This window comes from Hibiscus syriacus, unplaced genomic scaffold, assembly GCF_006381635.1.
Source record: "Hibiscus syriacus cultivar Baekdansim isolate YM2019G1 unplaced genomic scaffold, ASM638163v2 tig00110393_pilon, whole genome shotgun sequence".
Classification (NCBI taxonomy): Eukaryota; Viridiplantae; Streptophyta; class Magnoliopsida; order Malvales; family Malvaceae; genus Hibiscus; species Hibiscus syriacus.
This window is the reverse complement of record NW_024062721.1, coordinates 885,735-905,130: the sequence shown is the minus strand read 5'-3', so window position 1 is coordinate 905,130 and position 19,396 is coordinate 885,735. Positions and strand designations below refer to the sequence as shown.

Genomic DNA, 19,396 nt, shown 5'->3' with positions numbered 1-19,396 from the left:
AAACATCTTTGAAATCAATACAATACCTAAAACTTGTAAGATATATCATATTATCTCAAATTAATCTCTATCTATAATATGAAAGTTTCAAACGTTAATATTCATATAACACACAATGTATATGTACAATCTTAACCATTTTCAATCTCAACAAATCAATGTATATTAAATAAGAAAATATCTAAACTTCAATTTTAGTTCCTTTAAGATGTAACAGTGGCAATACATAATCTCACAAATATTTTTCGAAGATTCTCATGATTATTTTTGTAAAATTTTGAGGATTCCTATGATTATTTTTTAGGGATCCATACAGTTATTCATGTGATATTTTTTATGTTTAATTAATATTAGGACACATATTTTGTTATTATTAATTTAATTGATGTAACACATATTATATATAATTTTTAGTGACAGATTATGTTATGTGTCACATTATCATTTTAGTGGTACAATAATTATAATATTATCATTTTTTTGTGACACATCATTATTTTTGGTGTTTGGAGATGTAATGTGACATCAATAATTATATATATATATATATATATATATATATATATATATATATATATATTAAATCACTAATATGGGTTGAATATTACCCAACAAACGATAATATAAGTTATTCTAATAGAAAATTAAAATATTAAGAATTAAAATACACTAAAAATATATATAACAATATAATTATTTAAATAAACATTAAAATTAATTTTGTTATTATATCATTATATTAAAAATATCTAAAACATAACTGGGGAGTTTTATTTTTAATGGTTATAAATAAGATTACATAATGACGCCTGAAATATAATAATAAAAAATTATTTTAATAAATAGTAAATTTTTTGACGTTTTTCCTAATAAATCACCGGTGATCGGTATATTTATCGATATAACACCGGTCAGATTATATTTCCCGATCTAACACCCGTAGCAGTAAAGCGCTCCCCCTGAACCGTGTTACACACTGATTTGGTGTCACGTGGGTATAGCGCGCCCCCTACCCCACGATATACGGTGATTTGACATCACGTGGGTATAGCGAGCCCCCTGATCTGCGCTATACCTGGGTATCTGACACGTGGGGTATAGCGCGGTGCAGGGGGCGCGCTATACCCCTAAACACCCGCCCCTCCACATCTCAATCCTCTCTATAAATACCCTCATCCTCAATCACTTTTATCACACCAAATTCTCTAAATTTCTCTCAAATACTCTCTTTTTTTAAGGTATGTTTTATAATATTTTTACTATTATGTATTTAATTTATTTAAGTATTTTATTTTATTTAATATTTTACTAATATAATTCTTTTGCAGATATATAATGGAATACTTCGCTCGGATGTAAATCATATATCTTTACACTTTGCTGATACGGTAACATTTTAACGTTTTAATTTAATTTAAATTATTAGTAATAATTAGTTGATTTATTTAATGTATGATTATTAGATTAAGAATTAAATATCTCGACACTTTGCTGATACGGTAACATTTTACCAAAGTCGCTACAGGTAAGTGACGTGCACCCTTTAAGGTTGAATTGATTGCCTCAGCCAAGTTGGTCGTCATGTGTCCATATCGATATCCACCATCATATGCGTTCGTCCACATTTCTTTATCGATGAGGCTGATATAATCGTATCCTTCCTCATTCTTCGCCCACAAATCTTGAAGCATTGATTCAAACGTTCGAGGAAGTAGTTCGTAACCTGATCAAAAAATGTATAACTTACTAACTTGCTTTCTTTGCAAAATTAAAATGATCAAAATATGTATAACTTACTGACTTGCTTTCACTTACCTATGCGCACAATTAATTGACGCTCATCATTCTTCTTGTACCTTCCATGATAGTTCGCAGCAATGTGTCGGAGACAATACCTATGTTGGACAAAGGGTGGTTGCCACATTGAACCCAAATACTTCATTGCTACTTTGATCCCCGTTCCGCGATCTGAAATGACACAATTTTTTCCCTCGTGATAACATGTGCACGTAAATTTCGAAGGAAAAAAGCCCAAGAATATGTATCTTCTCATTCGACAAGAGCAAAAGCAACTGGAAGAATGTTGCGATTGTCATCTTGGACAACTGCCAATAATAAAACTTGCTTGTATTTTTCATACAAGAAAGTCTCGTCGATCTGAACCATATGCTTGCAGTATTTGACAACATTAACGCACTGTGGGTAACTCCAAAAAAACCCGGTAGAATTGGCTTCGATCGCGAAGAACTCGATCATTATGGTATGCATAAGAGGTTTCGAAGTCCACAATTGTCCCAGGATTCAACGTCTGCACCAGCCTAAACCAACCTGGAAGTTCGTTGTAAGATGCATCTCATTCGCCATGAAGTTTGACAATGGCATTTTGTTTTGCCAACCAAGCTTTTTTATAGGAGACAGTGTACCCATACTGCGATTGTATAGTTGAAATCAACACTGCAACAGCTATATGAGAGCTTGTTTTTACCATGGGCATGATGGCTTGACATATCACTTCAGAGTCCAAGTTGGGATGATCTTGGTTGACCTCTCCAGCACAACATGTGTGAGGACCGTTGTATACTGTTAGTTCTCATATGTTGTTTTTCCTATTCCTTTTCGATACGCGAACCATCTAATTGCATCATTTTTCGTGTCGGGCACAGTAGCATATATATTTTTCAGTCGTGGATCGGTTAACTCTGGACTGAACAGAATTATGGATATTGTAATTTTTTATAGCCATCACCGCTTCTTCTTTGCTTGAGAACTCCATGCCTAAAGATAACTCACCATTATTTATTGATGAGTAATATCCATAGTCACCGAGATGAGGCATATCCGCAAATTCTGGTCCGTACATTGCACCATAATTAGCTTCATACATGTGTGCAAGAGGGTCAGTTTGTGCCACATTTCCTGGAACTTCATCATCATCGGAGTTTAATTGCGGTGATTCTGGGTGAATGAATAGTCCAGTCTCAGCACCATCCGCACCAGGCTCACGAAGCGGTTCTTCTGGTGGAGATGATGGTTCCTCCATGCTCTCCACATTTAGGTCGAAGAACCTACTACTTGCACGCCTTCCCCTTGAACTGGAAGGCATATCGACATTGAGATCGAAAAAGCTCGCAGTCGAATGCCTCCCCCTGGAGCTTGAAGCCATCGTGTCAAATGAAAACTGCACAGATGGTTGCATTGATGGCATCTCCATATGGTCAAAGAAATTTGCAGATGAATGCCTTCCCCTTGAACTGGACGCGGTGTTGCCATACGGATTGTTCGTTGACCCACCTCGGTACATATCGTAAGGAGTTGCGGATGAATCTCTCCCCATTATGGCATTAAAATCATTACACATTACTGTAGTTGGGCTGTCAACTTGATCAACTTGTTCAGCCAGCCCATAGTGTGAGCTTAAAGATTGATCCCGAACAGAACGCACTTAAACAAAATGTGCATACATCTCAATAGCGGCGTCTGAATAATTACTTTGAGCTTCAACCATCATTTGAACATCATCATTGTTCGAAAGTTTGAACGCTGTATAAGTTAATGGCAACAATGATGTTGGAAATTTGTACTGCAACGACGACATTCTTCTACTACTTCCAACATGAATTTTCCTCGAAATCTTCGTTATCAGCTCCTCAAGAGTTATGTTTCCCTTGAATGATATTTTAACACGCTCATTTTGATACGAAAACAACGTCGGTTTCATCTTCTCGAATTTCACCATCTTAATAAACAATAGCTGAAAGTCGTGCCATTCTTTGAGTTTAAAAGTGCGACAATATTATATCTGCAAAAAAAATAACTGAAACAAACCTGATTAAATAAATTATATATGAACGAAAATATAACACAAATTTTTTTTTACACATCAACGTAAATAATTAAAATAATATAATTTTATATTATTACTTGCACCGCAAAACTATTTCGACGTATGCTCCCGCTTTTCAATTTTACAAACATAAAAATTAATTGAAAATAATTAGTATAATATTTTTTTCAAATAATGATAATAAACAATAAATATAATTAAAAAATTATAACAAAATTACTTTATAACAAAAAATCGCACGAACTTCTAAATCAAATATGAGAAGATTGTCATAATTATTACTCGTTGACGGAATTTTTGTATTAATTTATAAGTTGAGATGAGAGATCTGAGGAGTTGTGAGAACCGGAGGAGTATATTTATAAATATATAAGGCGCGGTACCTGCACCACGTTATATGTAATTATTATATAGCGTGGACTAGGGACCGCATTAAATATAATTTTGGTACGGCGTATAGCGCGGCCCCTGATTCGCGCTATACCCCTACGTGGCGTATATCGTAGAGCGGGGGGCACGCTATACTCCACGTGACGTCAAATCAGCATATAACGCGATTCAGAGGCGCGCTTTACTGCTACGGGTGTTAGATCGAAAAATATAATCTGACCTGTATTAAATCGATAAATATACCGATCATCGATAATTTTTTTTTAAAGAAAAACATCAAATTTTATGCCCTCATTTTTGTTAAAATAAATAAATTATATATTTAATAAAATAAACAAGAAAGAGAGACAACACAGAACCTGGAACCCGCGTGTATTTTTTTTGGGAGGGGGTGAATCGATTTTATAAAGTCATTCCAAGCCCCTAATTCGGTAACGCCGTGTTTCTTTTTCCTCTCTAATTTCCACTCATTTCATTTCCTCTCCACTCCTTTCTGCAATTATTCCCGACTTTCCATGGCTTCCTGCATACCTAGCCTCGAACCCGCCCCCGACACGTGTCCCGAGTTCAAACGGCGGAAACGAAGGATACCAGACCAGAGGCTTGCCTCTTCTCATTCTCATCAACGTAACCAAAGAATTAAGCGATGGCGAACACAACGCGAGCAACACATCTACTCCTCCAAGCTCATCCAGGCCCTCCGCCGTTCTCGTCTGACCTCAACTTCCTCCTCCACCGTACAGGAAGTTCACGATACGGCTGACAGAGTCCTCGCCGTTTTGGCCAAAGGAACCACGCGTTGGAGCAGAGCGATCCTCACCGCTCGCAAGATGTCCAGACAAAAGAAGGCCAAGGCCGCCGCCAATACGAGGTTGAGGAAGCCGGCGTTTAACATGGAGAAGAGAAAAACGCCTGTCATTCAGAGGAAGTTGAAGGTTTTGGGACGTCTGGTTCCCGGCTGCCGGAAATTATCGTTCTCGAACCTCATAGAGGAAACCAGCGATTACATAGCGGCCCTGGAGATGCAAGTTCGAGCCATGACGGCTATCACCGAGTTTCTCGCCGGCTATGGACCGCAGCGGGCGGCGGACCGGCTTGCGTCGAATGCCAACTCTTGAAAAGATGTTCATTTGTGATTATTATTATTTTCGGAAACTGTTTTTGGTGAGATTCTCAAATTCCTGTATTTTATTGTGTGTACATGACCTTTTTCTCCCTTTCTATTTTATTGTGTATACATGACATTTTCCCCCCTTTCTTTTGAGCTCCTCCACTAGATGTTTATTTCATTATATTTATTATTATTCTTTGGTTTTTTAATGCTGAGCAAAGCACCAGTCAATTAATGGATTAATAATAAAATAGAACATACCATACCCACGCCACCTACTTCTTTGTTTTAGTGGAATAATTGAAGCCTAACCAATCACTTCTTTGGCACACATGTTGGTTTAATTCTTTGGAGTGGAACCAAAGGAACTTCAAAATTGTGTCGGCAAATGATCTAGTTTGCGACAACGATTTGTCAGATGGATGTAAAGTTTAAATGCGATAGATATTTGTAAGATATGAACCCTAATTAATAACAGATTCAATTTGAATTCATTTAGTTCCTTTCATTTTTCATGTGGCAATGTATTTGCATAAATATGAACATAGGATAGGCGTAATGCGAGGTGTTTTTATGAGCGAAACATCCTCACAACATGTGCCCTTGATTAAGTAGCCCTTGCCTTGACAGTCGCAGCGCATGTGCCTCCGTGGCCCTACATTTTGAAGTGCATCCACTCCCCCTAGCCCCACCCCTCAATTGGCTTGCATGTGCCGGGGCCCCATCCCCCTCCTCCCTCCTTTAACCCCTTGAAAATGTAAAAAAAAAAAAAAAAAAAAAAAAAAATTGTTCCTCTTTTTCTTTTTTGGTTTAATATATGTGAATGGGCCTCTTAAAAACCCGTTTTATCACCTCTAGCTCTAGTTATCTCCTCAGCTTCCTTAGGGTAAATGTGCATAAAAATAGAATTTTCTCGTTGGTTCCTCATTTGCTTGGCGATGATGTCTGTGACTCGGTTGGCCTCCCTCGGTATGTTATGAATCTTTACTTCCCAATTCCTTTTGAGCAGATTGTCTATGTGTTGAAGTATTGTTAGTTGTCTGTGTTCGGTCGATCTATTGTTTATCAGTTTTACTGCTTCCTTGTTATCCGATTCCAGTATAACTTTTCTTTCTCCTTTTATCCATGTCATTTTTAAACCTTCATGAATTCCCCAGAGTTCTGCTTCCAATAAGAAACAAATACCTATTTTCCTGCCAAATCCCCAGAGCCAATTACCTTCGTAGTCTCTAGCTATTATTCCACATACTGCATCTCCATCATTCTGGTTTCTTTTTCCATCAGTGTTTATTTTACAGTAGCTAATCTCTGGTTTTTTCCATCCATATTGGACATTCTTCTTGGTTTGATTAATCTCAGTCTTTAGGGTTTTCGAATTTTCAACCTCTTGAGTAAGTCTCAAGGCTTATTGGATGATTGAATCTCTCTCAACCATTTCAAAGTCGAAAACTACCTGATTTCTTCTTTTCCAGATTAACCAAATAACAGAGCTGAACAAAATCGGCCAATTCTCAGTTCTAGTATTTGGGGTTTAGGGTTTAGAGTTTAGGGTTTAAAGTTTAGGGATAAAAATTTTGGACTAAAAAACACAGAACCTACGATCGAATATTTTTGAAGTCATATGAAAAATATCAATAATTAGAACTTTGCTACAACTGTAAAGCTTATCTCATTTTTTTTGTTTAACTCTACTTTACGAGAAAATACCTCTTTTTAAAAATTTGCACAGAACCTCAACCTGACCATGACAATTACCTCAAGTAATCGGCGCCCCTGTGTCTTTGATCATTAGCACCCCTTTTATCCTCCTCCATAATTAAAACCCTAAACAAGATGCTGTCTTGTCAGTCCCTTCATTCTCCTTGCACACTAAGGAATTGATGGATCGGGATTTCTCCAACGTTACCTTTATTCAGGTGATTACATTTTGGTACATATATGTATACACTCAATGGAGCCCTAAACTTCCTACTTTTCTCCTTTTGCTGCCAATTGTTTCCAGTTCCAAAAGGAGATCACGTTAGCTCAATATGTCTAGGGTTTGTTCTATTTATTTTGGGGTTTGCTTGAAGGTGGTAGATTTTGTGGTGGGTGTACATGACGCTGACCCAACTTGCATTGCATGAGACAGGTGAGAGAGCCTGAGCGAGGCCCCCACTCTTTTGGAACCATATTTATTATATATATGAATTTATTATTTGAATTCTTGTTTGTTATGCTTCTTGAAAACAATGATGTTATTAGGATATGATCGATATTATGGATCTACGAAATATTTTATGTTAGGAGTAATTTTAGGTATATAAAAATATAAATATAAATATAAATATAAAATTAGATTATCAATAAAAATAAAAATATATTTAAATTAAAGAAGAATTTATAATTTTTATAAAATGTGATCATCTACTGTTCGATATTCTCTCAATCCATCCTACTTGATATATAATATATGAATATGAGTGCGTGCGTGCGTGTAGATATGGGTGGAGCTACAAAAGAAAACAAAGGAAGAAACAAAGGGCAGGAGGAGGTCAGGTGAGCAGATGGCGGGGCAAAGAAATTTCATTATCTCGACCTCTTGTTTTCTTTCCCTTGTTAAAAGTTTGTGACACCTATGTCCTTCCAGCGTGGCATGCCACATTTCACTTTCTTTGGTGGTGCCCTGATGGTGACGTTGTACATGTATAGTTATGCCACGTGTCTCCTACTGTCATGTCAGCAAACCAGATTTATATGCTACTAGCTCTTTTCGTTGGATCAACCACCGTACGTTCTCTTTCTCCCACTGCATTATTATGCATGTGAACGGCTATGGCTGTGCATACGACAACCGCCAAACCCAATCCCACCCTTCATTTTATTTCTCACAATTATTTCTTATCATTAGCCTCAAAGCTCTATCATCATTATATGTGAACTTAGCTATAAAAGATAATATATTTTTTAAAAGATATAAATTCGATTAGTTATGTTTATAAAATATATCTAAATTATCAATACTAACTAAAAACAATTTTCACAGATACTGTCTATATAAATATAAAATTTTATTTACATATATAATTGTACATACACAAATTGATATGTTATTTAACACCTAATCTAATGTCTTGGTTGTTGAAAAAATAAGAATAATACAATAATTATATCTTGAGATTACAAATAAACTGTTTCGAAGTTTGAGATTAGTTTACGATTTATGTTAGTTCAAAGGCTTTTGATGCAATTAACGCAAATTGCTTCATTGGCTTGGATCAACAGGCTTTGAAGTTGAAACATGGAATTCCTTGCTTTGTATCTCGACTTCATCATGTTAAAAAGGGTTTTAACAAACAAAGACGGTGGGAGCAATAAATGACGAAACAAGAGATCGCTTTTGAGTTGTCAAGGGGCCCAACCGCCATAAGTATTAGGGGAGGGGGCCCAACAAAGAGGGTTTGGGGGCCCTAAAAACCAAGGGTGGGAAGGAAGAGGACAAAATGTATATCAAACAAACAGGAGAGGGACGGGTGGGTTCCTTGGCAGTTTGGCCACATGTTGGGAGTTAAAAAGGGGCGGTGGCGTGTTATTAGCTGCACAATAAATGAAAGTCGCACACAACCATTGTCCTAATTAATTATGACTCTTTTATCTTGTGACAAAAGATAGTTTGGACTCTCTCACGTTTCAACCGTTTCAACATCTGATAAGCATGTACTGGGGACATCTTCCCACACGTGGATGGATCCTTAGTGGCTTCGATTGTGACCCTTCATCCTTTGCGAAGGCCATAAGAGCTGCCTATGAAAAAACAGGCACATATCCCGTATCAAAAACAAAAGTGATCGGAACGTAACTTTTTAAAAATCGGTGACCAAAAATAAGACAAACTGGAAACAAATGGGATCACTAATGAATTTACCCTTATTTTTATTGTTGAGGCATCTTTACTGCAACTGGCAGCAAATTAGAGTAACTACATATAACTAGTTATGGAAGAATGGACTTTCTTTGGCAATGACATACACAAGGTCGTGGATACTGATGAAGTACTCAAATGAGCGTCGGACTGTATATTAGTTTCTCCGGGGCAGCCGTACTATAATCGACGGTAGACATCTCTTAAGAAACTAGAGTTGCAAACTGCAATTAAATACTCAGAAATTTGATTAAAACACCGATTTTCGGTACTCATTCTCGAGGCAGAAAGGAAAAAAAAGAAAGGGCTCTAGCAGCAACATCTTTGTATAGCTCCCAATTAGGCCTTGGATGGTTCAGCCCTCGGCCTCCACAAACCCAACCTATATTTGTGTGTATATTTCAGTATCAGCTTTCTCTGCAAGACCGAAATAAAAATCCATGAGTTGTTAACTCAATCTCAGTAGAAACGAAATGACAATTCTACAAATATATGTACATAAATAGCAAAGTTTTTTACACCCTAAAAAACAAAACACTTTCATAGGACAACGAGCGCGCATAGGCATCGCGGATAAAACTACCACAATACAGCAAAATTGCGTGTAACGCTAATTCAACTCGGCAGATATCAAGACTATATGCCGACATTCTACTCTGTATAACAATCAGATAATTAGTAATCATAGCTGATGGATCTAACCCATTAGGTTGAGTATAAACCAGTGCATTGTGTAGACACTAATTTCTCACCGAAGACTCCCACAGCCGCACGCCGTATGATTCTCAACCAAACGCAGTCAACGCCGTTTTTCTCGGCACCAAGTAACACCGTGGAGTTAGAGGACACAACAAACAACAAAAATCAAGAGTTTTAGTTCGGTTGGGACTCAAAAATTCGAACTAAAAATAACAAAATCATGTGCTATAAATGGGTGGAAGAACACGATAAGAGGGGACTACTTTGGGAAGCCAGAGAGATACCAAAATTCAAACCCTTTCGGAAAATATAAATTAAGAGAGAAGAAAGAAGAGAAGTTACCTCGTTCTCCATTGGAATCGGGGCCACCGACGCTATTTCATCGGACTAGAAATCGTTCGTTTTTTTCGAAGAGGCAGAGGAAGAGAGATAGTCGAGATCGGAGTTCGATCGGCTTGTATTCATCGCCGATTTACGACAACGATGGCTTCCTTCTCTATTTGCGCCGCAATGAGGAAAGCAAAAGGAGAGAGCACAGTTGAAAGAAATGAATTCACGCGTTTTTGGTTTAATTAGGACACTAGCCATTAAGGAGTTCCTCCTTTGTAGCGGTGGAATAATGTTTTTATTTATTTTAATTTGGTCACTAATTGTATTTGTTTTTATTTTGGAATCTCTATCTTACTTTTATTTTAATTTAGTCATTTCTGTTTTATTATTTATTTATTTTTTCTTTTACGGTTTTAGTTTAATTTTTTTTATTTTATTTTTTAACTAACCCTTTTTACTTTTTTATTTTATTCATTTTATTTTCTTTCTTTATTTTAATTTTTTTTTAATTTTTTTAATTTTTTTTGTTTATTTCATTTTTTTACTAACTTATAATTATCTCTGTTACCTATTTTATTTTAGATTTTTTTCTCGTATTTATTTTTGTTTCATTATATAACATTTTGTGGTATTTTCAGTGGTAATTTTAATCGATCAAAGGTAATTATTCGAATCGATATTTTAAATTTTAATTTTAATTTTTCATTTTCGCCGTAAAGACAACCGATAAATTAATTGGTACCAAAAGGGTGATTCAAGGGTGCTAATCCTTCCTTGACCATAATCAACTCCCGAACCCGACACATTTATAGTGAAACGCAAATCAGATAAGATGATGTTCGATCATCCTAAATCTTATTTTAAAATGATTGATGGTGACTTCAAATCATTTTTACTAAGTCGAAACCCAATTCCGGGTCCACTCGAAAGACGGTCGCGACAGCTTGGCGACTCCGCTTAGGACAGGTAAGTGAGTCAGGCCAGAATTAATTTTCGGTTGTCTTTTTATGCGAAAATAGTAAATTTTAATTTTAATTTACTTATTCGATTCCAATTATTTACCTTTGATTATTTTTTAAAATACATAGTTGTACTGATGTTTTCTTTCAATGATTTCAGATTTTTGAAAAATTCATCTCTGGCTCTATACCTGAGCTCCAAACCCTTTTAAGTGGGGGTGAAAGCAACGCCTTCGTGGGAATTTATTCTCCGTATAGGCCTAGCAAGTAACTTTCGGGATTCATATACCTTATGTCTTCGTGTGAATTTATTCTCCGTATAGGTATAAGGGAATGTATCCTCTCGAGTTTAACTTAGTCAACATAAGCTTGTAATGGGCTTAGGACTAAGGGTCTAGCAAGCCCAAGGGGGCACCAGCAAGGAGAACTCGAATACTTTTTTTTAGAACCTAAATCGGGAGATTACAGGGAATTAGAGCCTACCCCAAAATCTCATTCCAAACCCTAGGATGCTTTGATATTATTTCTTGCTTTATTTCATGTTCAAAGTATGTGAACTAGAAATTTATGCGATTAGGACTTGCTCAAAATCAACTTGTGGGATAGAGATCATGTCCAGGTAGTAAAAATAAGCATGTGGGGTAGATATCATGTGGGGTAGGAATTTTCATTTTCATCAATTTTTTATTATCCTTATCTCACTAACTTTTTCCTTTCATTTTTGTTCTTTTTTATTTTTCATCATTTACATCATTCAAAAGAGGTGTTGATCCACCAAAAATGTGTTTGTTAAACATGAGTAATCTGCATTAATAGACAAAAGGGTTATAATACAAAGAGATGAAAAACTCAAAAGTTCAGCTGTGGTCAAAGAATACTCAGAGGCAAAGGTTGTAGGGGCAAGACGAGGAAAATGTTACTGACCCAGACGGTCCTTTCAAGAACTACGAGAACAAGATAAAGAATTCAAGAAACAAGCCGATAAACTTCAGATGGGGGGCTCTAATGGCACTTTCATTATAAACAAGCTCGGCAGAGAGTGAAAGTCGAAGATGTAGTCATTCGAGACCTTTTTTTTGGTAAGCAGTTCGTCACTTGCACAAGTTTAGCCAAAGGAGCCGAAACGGTTCAACTGGATATTCAATCGGTAACAAAAAGGACGAAAGACGAATCAACTTGTCAGAAGCTGTTCGGGATCTATACCATCAAAATGTTTTTTGTCTCTCCAAACGTAACACTTTTGTCCCCAATAAGGATTGTTCATAATATCAAACACATTTTTGGATCAATGCCTTTGACATTTCATACATCATGTATTTAGACATATTTTGCATTTTGTTATTTTCATTCCTTTGCATTTGCATTAACTAACGAAAATATGTCTCATCAAAAGGGAACACATACTAGATACACCGCCTCAAGCCTTTGACACGCCCCATCTGCATAACCCCTGCTCAAAAAAGAAGAAGATGAACATGATGTACAAGAATGTGCCGAATTTAGAGCTTTGATCCAGCTAATGATGGACAGAAAAGAGCTAAAATTTTACGATGAAGGCAATGACACTCCCAAAGCAGAACGAGTCATGGCAAGCGGGGCATCCTGATGAGGCCTTATTCAATTTTGAGGCATCTTGTTTGAATTTGTTTTTTGAACTTTCTCATATTTGAAACTTGTTTTTGAATTTTCTTTGGATATTTCAATGAATTTATGTTGAGTATTTAATCAAATCTACAACTTGAATTCTTTGAATATCAACTGAGTCAAAAAACTTTGTAAATGATCGAAGTTATATATCTTTGACAAAGTGACATGATTAAAATTGGTAAAATAATGACCTTTTTTTCCAGAAGGAATGCTCGAACACCATACCCTTCTCTTTTAAGAACCGACATAGCATTCTCCCTTCATAAGACTTAGTATTTAGATGTGCATAGGTGCAGAAAACATAGGGCATCTTTTGCATATGACATTTCTATACTTTTTATTTAAGACGTTCAGTGATGATAATGATCTTCAAAGATGGAATAGTCGAGTATGTAAATCTAGTTTAGGTCAGTTGCTTGAAAATTGAACTTTAAAGATGAGATTTCTTGACTTTAAAAAAACACCTAGACTATAACAGATTCTTCTTGACAAACTTAATAAATTGGATCCGTATAATCAGATTATAATATTATATATAATAAAACTTGAGTTGTCCATCTAAAGCAATTGGTTAAACGCCCCGGCTTTATGGATAATATTCAGCTAGTCTGATAAAAGTTATTATATTATACAATAAAGCTTGAGCTGTCCATCTAAGACAATTGGTTAAACGACTCGGCTTTATGGATAAGATTCAGCTAACATGGTAAAGGTGTTTACATATTGAGATGTCCCTCTAGAGCAATTGGTTAAACTGCCCGACTTTATGGATTCAGCTAGCCAGACAATGGCGAATTAAATTTATTTAAATAAGGAGTTTCGGTAAAAGTGGACTAAGGGAGGTAAGGAACACCTGTTATAGTCAATTTCACACGAGCACTCAAGAATTTCATTTTGAGACCGATATTTCTGCATTACCTTTGTTAGAAGAGCTTACAAAACTTGAACAAATGGAACATTTCAGAGAACCGAATTAGAAGGTCTAGTAATTGATAATGCTAGTTGCGTCATTTTGTCCGCATCCAATTAAAATGCCAAGCCCAAGAAAAGCATGTTGCAATAACCGAAAAAATGACATTTTCATTGATGAAACCTTAGGTCAACCTAAAGTCAACTCATCCATTTGAACATTTGTCAAAGAGCTATAACTCTGAAAGCATTAAAAGAGCTATTGATTCCTTTGATATACTTTGAACTCGTGTTTACAATTTGATTCAATTAAGGAGCAATATTTTACATCATTTTTATCCTTTTCCCTCCTAAAACAAGAAAAAGGAGAAAAATATTTTCAAACAGGACAATCTCATATATGAAAGGTTTGTAAAGCCAAAGCTCGAAAAGAGAATGGGGCACGATCGATTCTAGGGACCATATTGGCAGACAAAGCACGGGACTCCAATCCAAGAGATAAAACATAAATAATTCATGTTGCATGCATCTTAGGCATACCTAAGAACATCATATTTATTCTTTTTTGCAAACATGATTTTTTACAGCTTTTAGAGTCAAGTTTCGACTTCAAGACGAATGATACTCGATTCAAAAGCACCTTTAAAGATCGATGGTGGTTGCTTAACTCAACAGCAAGAAGCTACACCTCAACCAACTCGACAGATTGCAAGATTGACAATCAACTTCAGATTTCCAGCCATATTTCAATTCCACAACGGAAGATATTCAGCTGACAGAATTTATCAGTGGGCATTCACATGTAGGGGAATCATCCAAAATCATATCACTTTGTGTAGACCTGCTCAGGGGAACCACCTGAAGAATTACGACCGGCTTAGAAGGGAAGTCATTTCTTTATTTATTCGCAACATAACTCAAGGCTAGAAGGCTTATCTGCAAAAAAAGACCTTCGAAGTTTGACCACGCTCAACTCAAAAGCACATCATTTGCAGAATAGATTAAGTCGAGAAAGGCTATCTGCCATCCAAAGACTTTCAAGTTCGACTACGCTTACCTCCAAGACATATCATTTGCAGTATAACTTAAGTCGAGAAGGGTTATCTGTCAACCAAAGACATTCGAGTTCGACTACGCTCAGCTCCAAGGCACATCGATTACACTCAGCTTCGAGGGCACAACATTTACAACATAACTCAAGGCTATAAGGGTTATCTGTCACCAAAAGACCTTCGAGTTCGACTACGCTCAGCTCCAAGGAATATCATTTGCAGCATAACTTAAGTCGAGAAGGGTTATCTGCCAACCAAAGACCTTCGAGTTCGACTACGCTCAGCTCCAAGGCACATCATTTGCAACATAGCTTAAGTCGAGAAGGGCTATCTGCCAAAGACCCTCGAGTTCGATTACACTCAGCTTCGAGGATACATCATTTACAACATAACTCAAGGCTAGAAATGTTATCTGTGACCAAAAGACTTTCGAGTTTAACTACGCTCAGCACCAAGGCACATCATTTGAAGCATAGCTCAAGGCTAGAAGGGCTATCTGCCACCAAAAGACCTTCGAGTTCGACTACGCTCAGCTCCAAGGCATATCATTTACATCATAACTCAAGGCTAGAAGGGTTATCTGTCACCAAAAGACCTTCGAGTTCGACTACTTTCAGCTCCAAGACATATCATTTGCAGTATAACTTAAGTCGAGAAGGGTTATCTGCCAACCAAAGACCTTCGAGTTCGACTACGCTCAGCTCCAAGGCACATCATTTGCAGCATAGCTTAAGTCGAGAAGGGCTATCTGCCAACCGAAGACCTTCGAGTTCGATTACATTCAACTCAGAGGCAAATAAAACTTACAGCATAGCTTGAGGCAAGAGGGGCTATCTGTCAACATAGTTGTCGAGTTCGATTCCATTCAATGACATATTAATCACACTACTGTCCGGTTGCAGTCGAGGTTTTCAAGTCTAGAAGAAGACATGGGTTAGCCGTGCCTTAGTGACAAAAAACTGTTCTTCAGTAGCATAACTTAAGTCAAGAAAAATTATCTGTCGACAAAGACCTTTCGAGCTCGATTTCATTCAGCTCGAAGGCCTATCAACCACATGATGGAGTCAATGAACTACTTTCCAGTCGAATTTCCAACTAAGGTCTTTAAGCCGAGAAGAAGACCAAAGGGCAATGAGAAGTCGCATCCCGATTCAAGTCCCGAACTGCGGCTTCAATTCTATATCATTTCGAGATAAACTCGATTTCACGAGGGAGAGTCATCCACAACTTAATTCGACAGGAAGTTTTTCTTAATTGAAATATCAGTTAATTTTCAACTCCATCGAACGAAAATTAGTGTCTTTTTATCTTTGTCCTAATTTTCGTTCCACGAAAAAGAACAAAGAGGGACAGTTGTAGACACTAATTTCTCATCGAAGACTCCCACACCCGCACGTCGTATGCTTCTCAACCAAACACAGTCAACGCCGGTTTTCTCGGCACCAAGTAACACCGTGGAATTAGAGGACACAACAAACAACAAAAATCAAGAGTTTTAGTTCAGTTGGGATCAAAAATTCGAACTAAAAATAACAAAATCATTTGCTATAAATGGGTGGAAGAACACGATAAGAGGGGACTACTTTGGGAAGCCACAGAGATACCAAAATTCAAACCCTTTCGGAAAATATAAATCAAGAAAGAAGAAAGAAGAGAAGTTACCTCGTTCTCCATTGGAACCGGGGCCACCGATGTTACTTCATCGGACTAGAAACCGTTCATTTTTTTTTGAAGAGGCAGAGAAAGAGAGATAGTTAAGATCGTGAGTCGGTCGGCTTGTATTCATCATCGATTTACGGCAACGATGGCTTCCTTCTCTCTTTGCGCCGCAGTGAGGAAAACAAAAGAAGGAGAGAGCACAGTTGAAAGAAATGAATTCACGCGTGAAATAAGGGTTTTTTTAGTTTCATAGATTTTTTGGTTTAATTAGGACACTAGCAATTAAGGAGTTCCTCCTTTGTAGCGATGGAATAATGTTTTTATTTCTTTTAATTTGGTCACTAATTGCATTTGTTTTTATTTTGGAATCTCTATCTTACTTTTATTTTAATTTAATCATTTCTGTTTTATTATTTATTTATTTTTTCTTTCATGGTTTTAGTTTAAATATTTTTTTATTTTTTATTTAACTAACCCTTTTACTTTTTTATTTTATTCATTTTATTTTCTTTCTTTCTTTTAATTTCTTTTAATTTTTATTTATTTTCTTTTTTTACTAACTTTTAATTATCTCTATTACCTATTTTAAATTAGAACTTTTTTCCTCGTATATATTTTTATTTCATTATCTAACATTTTGTGGTAATTTTAATCGATCAAAGGTAATTATTTGAATCGATGTTTTAAATTTAAATTTAAATTTAAAATTTTAACTTTTTCCATAAAGACAACCGATAAATTAATTGATACCGAAAGGGCGGTTCAAGGGTGCTAATCATTTATTGACCGTAATCGACTCTCGAACCCAACACATTTCTGGTGAAATGCAGATCATGTAAGATAGTGTTCGATCAACCCAAATCTTATTTTAAAATGATCGATGGCGACTCCAAATCATTTTTCCTAAGTCGAAACCCAATTTCGGGTCCACCCAAAAGACAATCACGACACATTGCATGCTATATAGCTATCGCAAGAAGATTATTCTCTACAAGACATTAAAAAGTGCAGAACTATATGTGCTCATGCCAAAGTCCTTTGAGAAGGATGAGAAGTGCAGAACTATATGTGCTCATGCCAAAGTCCTTTGAGAAGGATGAGAACACACTTTCAGGCTTTGCTTGCTATGAACAACAGAAAACACTGGGAGGGGAAAATTTGTTAATCTAGTGGTTAAGTTACAAAGTTAGAAATTGGTTTTATTAACAAATTTCACATCCTCCTTGCTCATTTCCTTCCTTCATACCAAGCAAAGACTAAACCATGGTCGCTAAACCATTTTATTCTATCCTGCTCTTTCAAACTATTTGTCAGCTCCCATATTTGTAAGTTTAAGCTTTGGAAGATCCTATGTGGCACAAGCTAATGAACTACTCAAGCTAATTTAAACAAATAATAAACACACAGCTTTAGACTAAGGCCATAAAAGAACAGAATCCTGATAGTTCAGTCAGCTGCAATTCCAGTTTGATAAACAACGAGCTAGGAGTTTATATCGTAAACTAGGGGCAACATAGTGGGAGCATTAAAAAAATTAGTATACACAAATGCTATCAACAATGCTGCATAACTAGGTAATAATAACTGCACAAAAGTATGCAGTTGCTCGACCGAAGCATACATACTAAACAAAATTTGTGTTTCAGAGTGTGAGTCGGGAATCATTACATGCGTGCAAGGAATTCCAAGTTTCTTGAGCTTAAGAGTGCGGGCGACTAGCAGTTTCTGAAAGTCACCAATCTCGGATTCCAGCTTTGCTACATGAGTTTCAACCTCATTCCCTACTCCATTCAGAAATTCTGGTATTCCAACCTTCTCTGCAACAATAACAAGGTCACTTCTCGAATTCAATTTTAAAAATTTCAAGATTACAATGATCAAAAAGATTATAGTTGCTTTTGGGAAAATAAATTCTCCTTATGATACTAACTTAGCTTGTAGACATGAAAAAGGACCAACTTCATGCTAGGTCTGTCTATGTAGCTATTCTAAAAGATATTTCTCAAGAATCCACAAAATTTAACAACATGAATGGAAAAGCCCATTTAGGATTTAGCTAATCATTCAAGTTCACTGGACTGATAAAAAAGATCTGATTTTCCCCTAAAATACACATTATTCTGAGCAATACTAGAAGCCCGAAAAAAAAACTAAAACGAATGAGATTCTATTAGTTTCCCAGGAACCAAAAGGAATTATAGGGATATTTCATTTTTAGTGTTCTTGCTGTTGTCTAGGAAGGAAAGAGAAGACGTTGCCAATAAATGAACTTGACTTGGAGAAGAGCCTCGAGAAACCATATGGATTTGACAAAGGAATTGCCTTTGTGCTGTTAAGAACTTGCATCAATGCCATGGTTAGGTTATTTCGAGGGCAAGACGAAGTTTTTACTCAAAACTCCCATTTTAATTAGGCCAGAAGTTCGACCGGTGTTTTTTCCTTGAAGAAAAAGAATAAAGTACAAACCCCGGTCTCTAAAGTTGTAGTGTTTTAATTTAAGTCGTTACATTTTCAAAAGATACATTCGGATCACTAAAATAATCGATAAATAACAAAATAATCATTCGAACACATATTTAAAATGGTTAATATATAATTTGAATCCCAAATTGTGGCTAAAAAATCAATTTGGTCCTTAAGAACATTTCTAACTCTTAAAATATTTTAAAAACTTCATCTTCAATAACAAAAATCCCATGGCGACTTCTATAACATCTTCTATAATTGATTCTCATTTTTAATGGGAATGTCTTCACTGTAATTGTCTTATGTAGCAAGGAAAAAAGCTATCATAAATTCTAAAGAATAGCTCCAAAAAATTATACTAGACAAAGCTATATTCATACTGCAGTACATATTACACTCAGAGATGCTTAAAATCATAGAAAAATTCTA

General features: G+C 36.1%; 2 protein-coding genes across 2 annotated transcripts; one reads left to right on the top strand and one right to left on the bottom strand.

Moving 5' to 3' along the window:
• Window positions 1-4,652: 4,652 nt before the first annotated feature.
• On the top strand, window positions 4,653-5,476 carry LOC120123438 (transcription factor bHLH149-like). The gene has a single exon (XM_039142334.1). It carries the CDS (start codon window positions 4,750-4,752, stop codon window positions 5,350-5,352), a length of 603 nt encoding a protein of 200 aa, XP_038998265.1. The 5' UTR covers window positions 4,653-4,749; the 3' UTR covers window positions 5,353-5,476.
• A 3,956-nt stretch (window positions 5,477-9,432) lies between these two features.
• LOC120123460 lies at window positions 9,433-18,865 on the bottom strand. Its single transcript, XM_039142349.1, has 3 exons — window positions 18,760-18,865; window positions 18,170-18,318; window positions 9,433-9,663 (listed from the first exon to the last, which is right to left on the bottom strand). The coding sequence occupies exons 1-3, from the start codon at window positions 18,854-18,856 to the stop codon at window positions 9,586-9,588; spliced, it is 324 nt and encodes a 107-aa protein (XP_038998280.1). The 5' UTR covers window positions 18,857-18,865; the 3' UTR covers window positions 9,433-9,585.
• Between the last annotated feature and the right edge of the window lie 531 nt (window positions 18,866-19,396).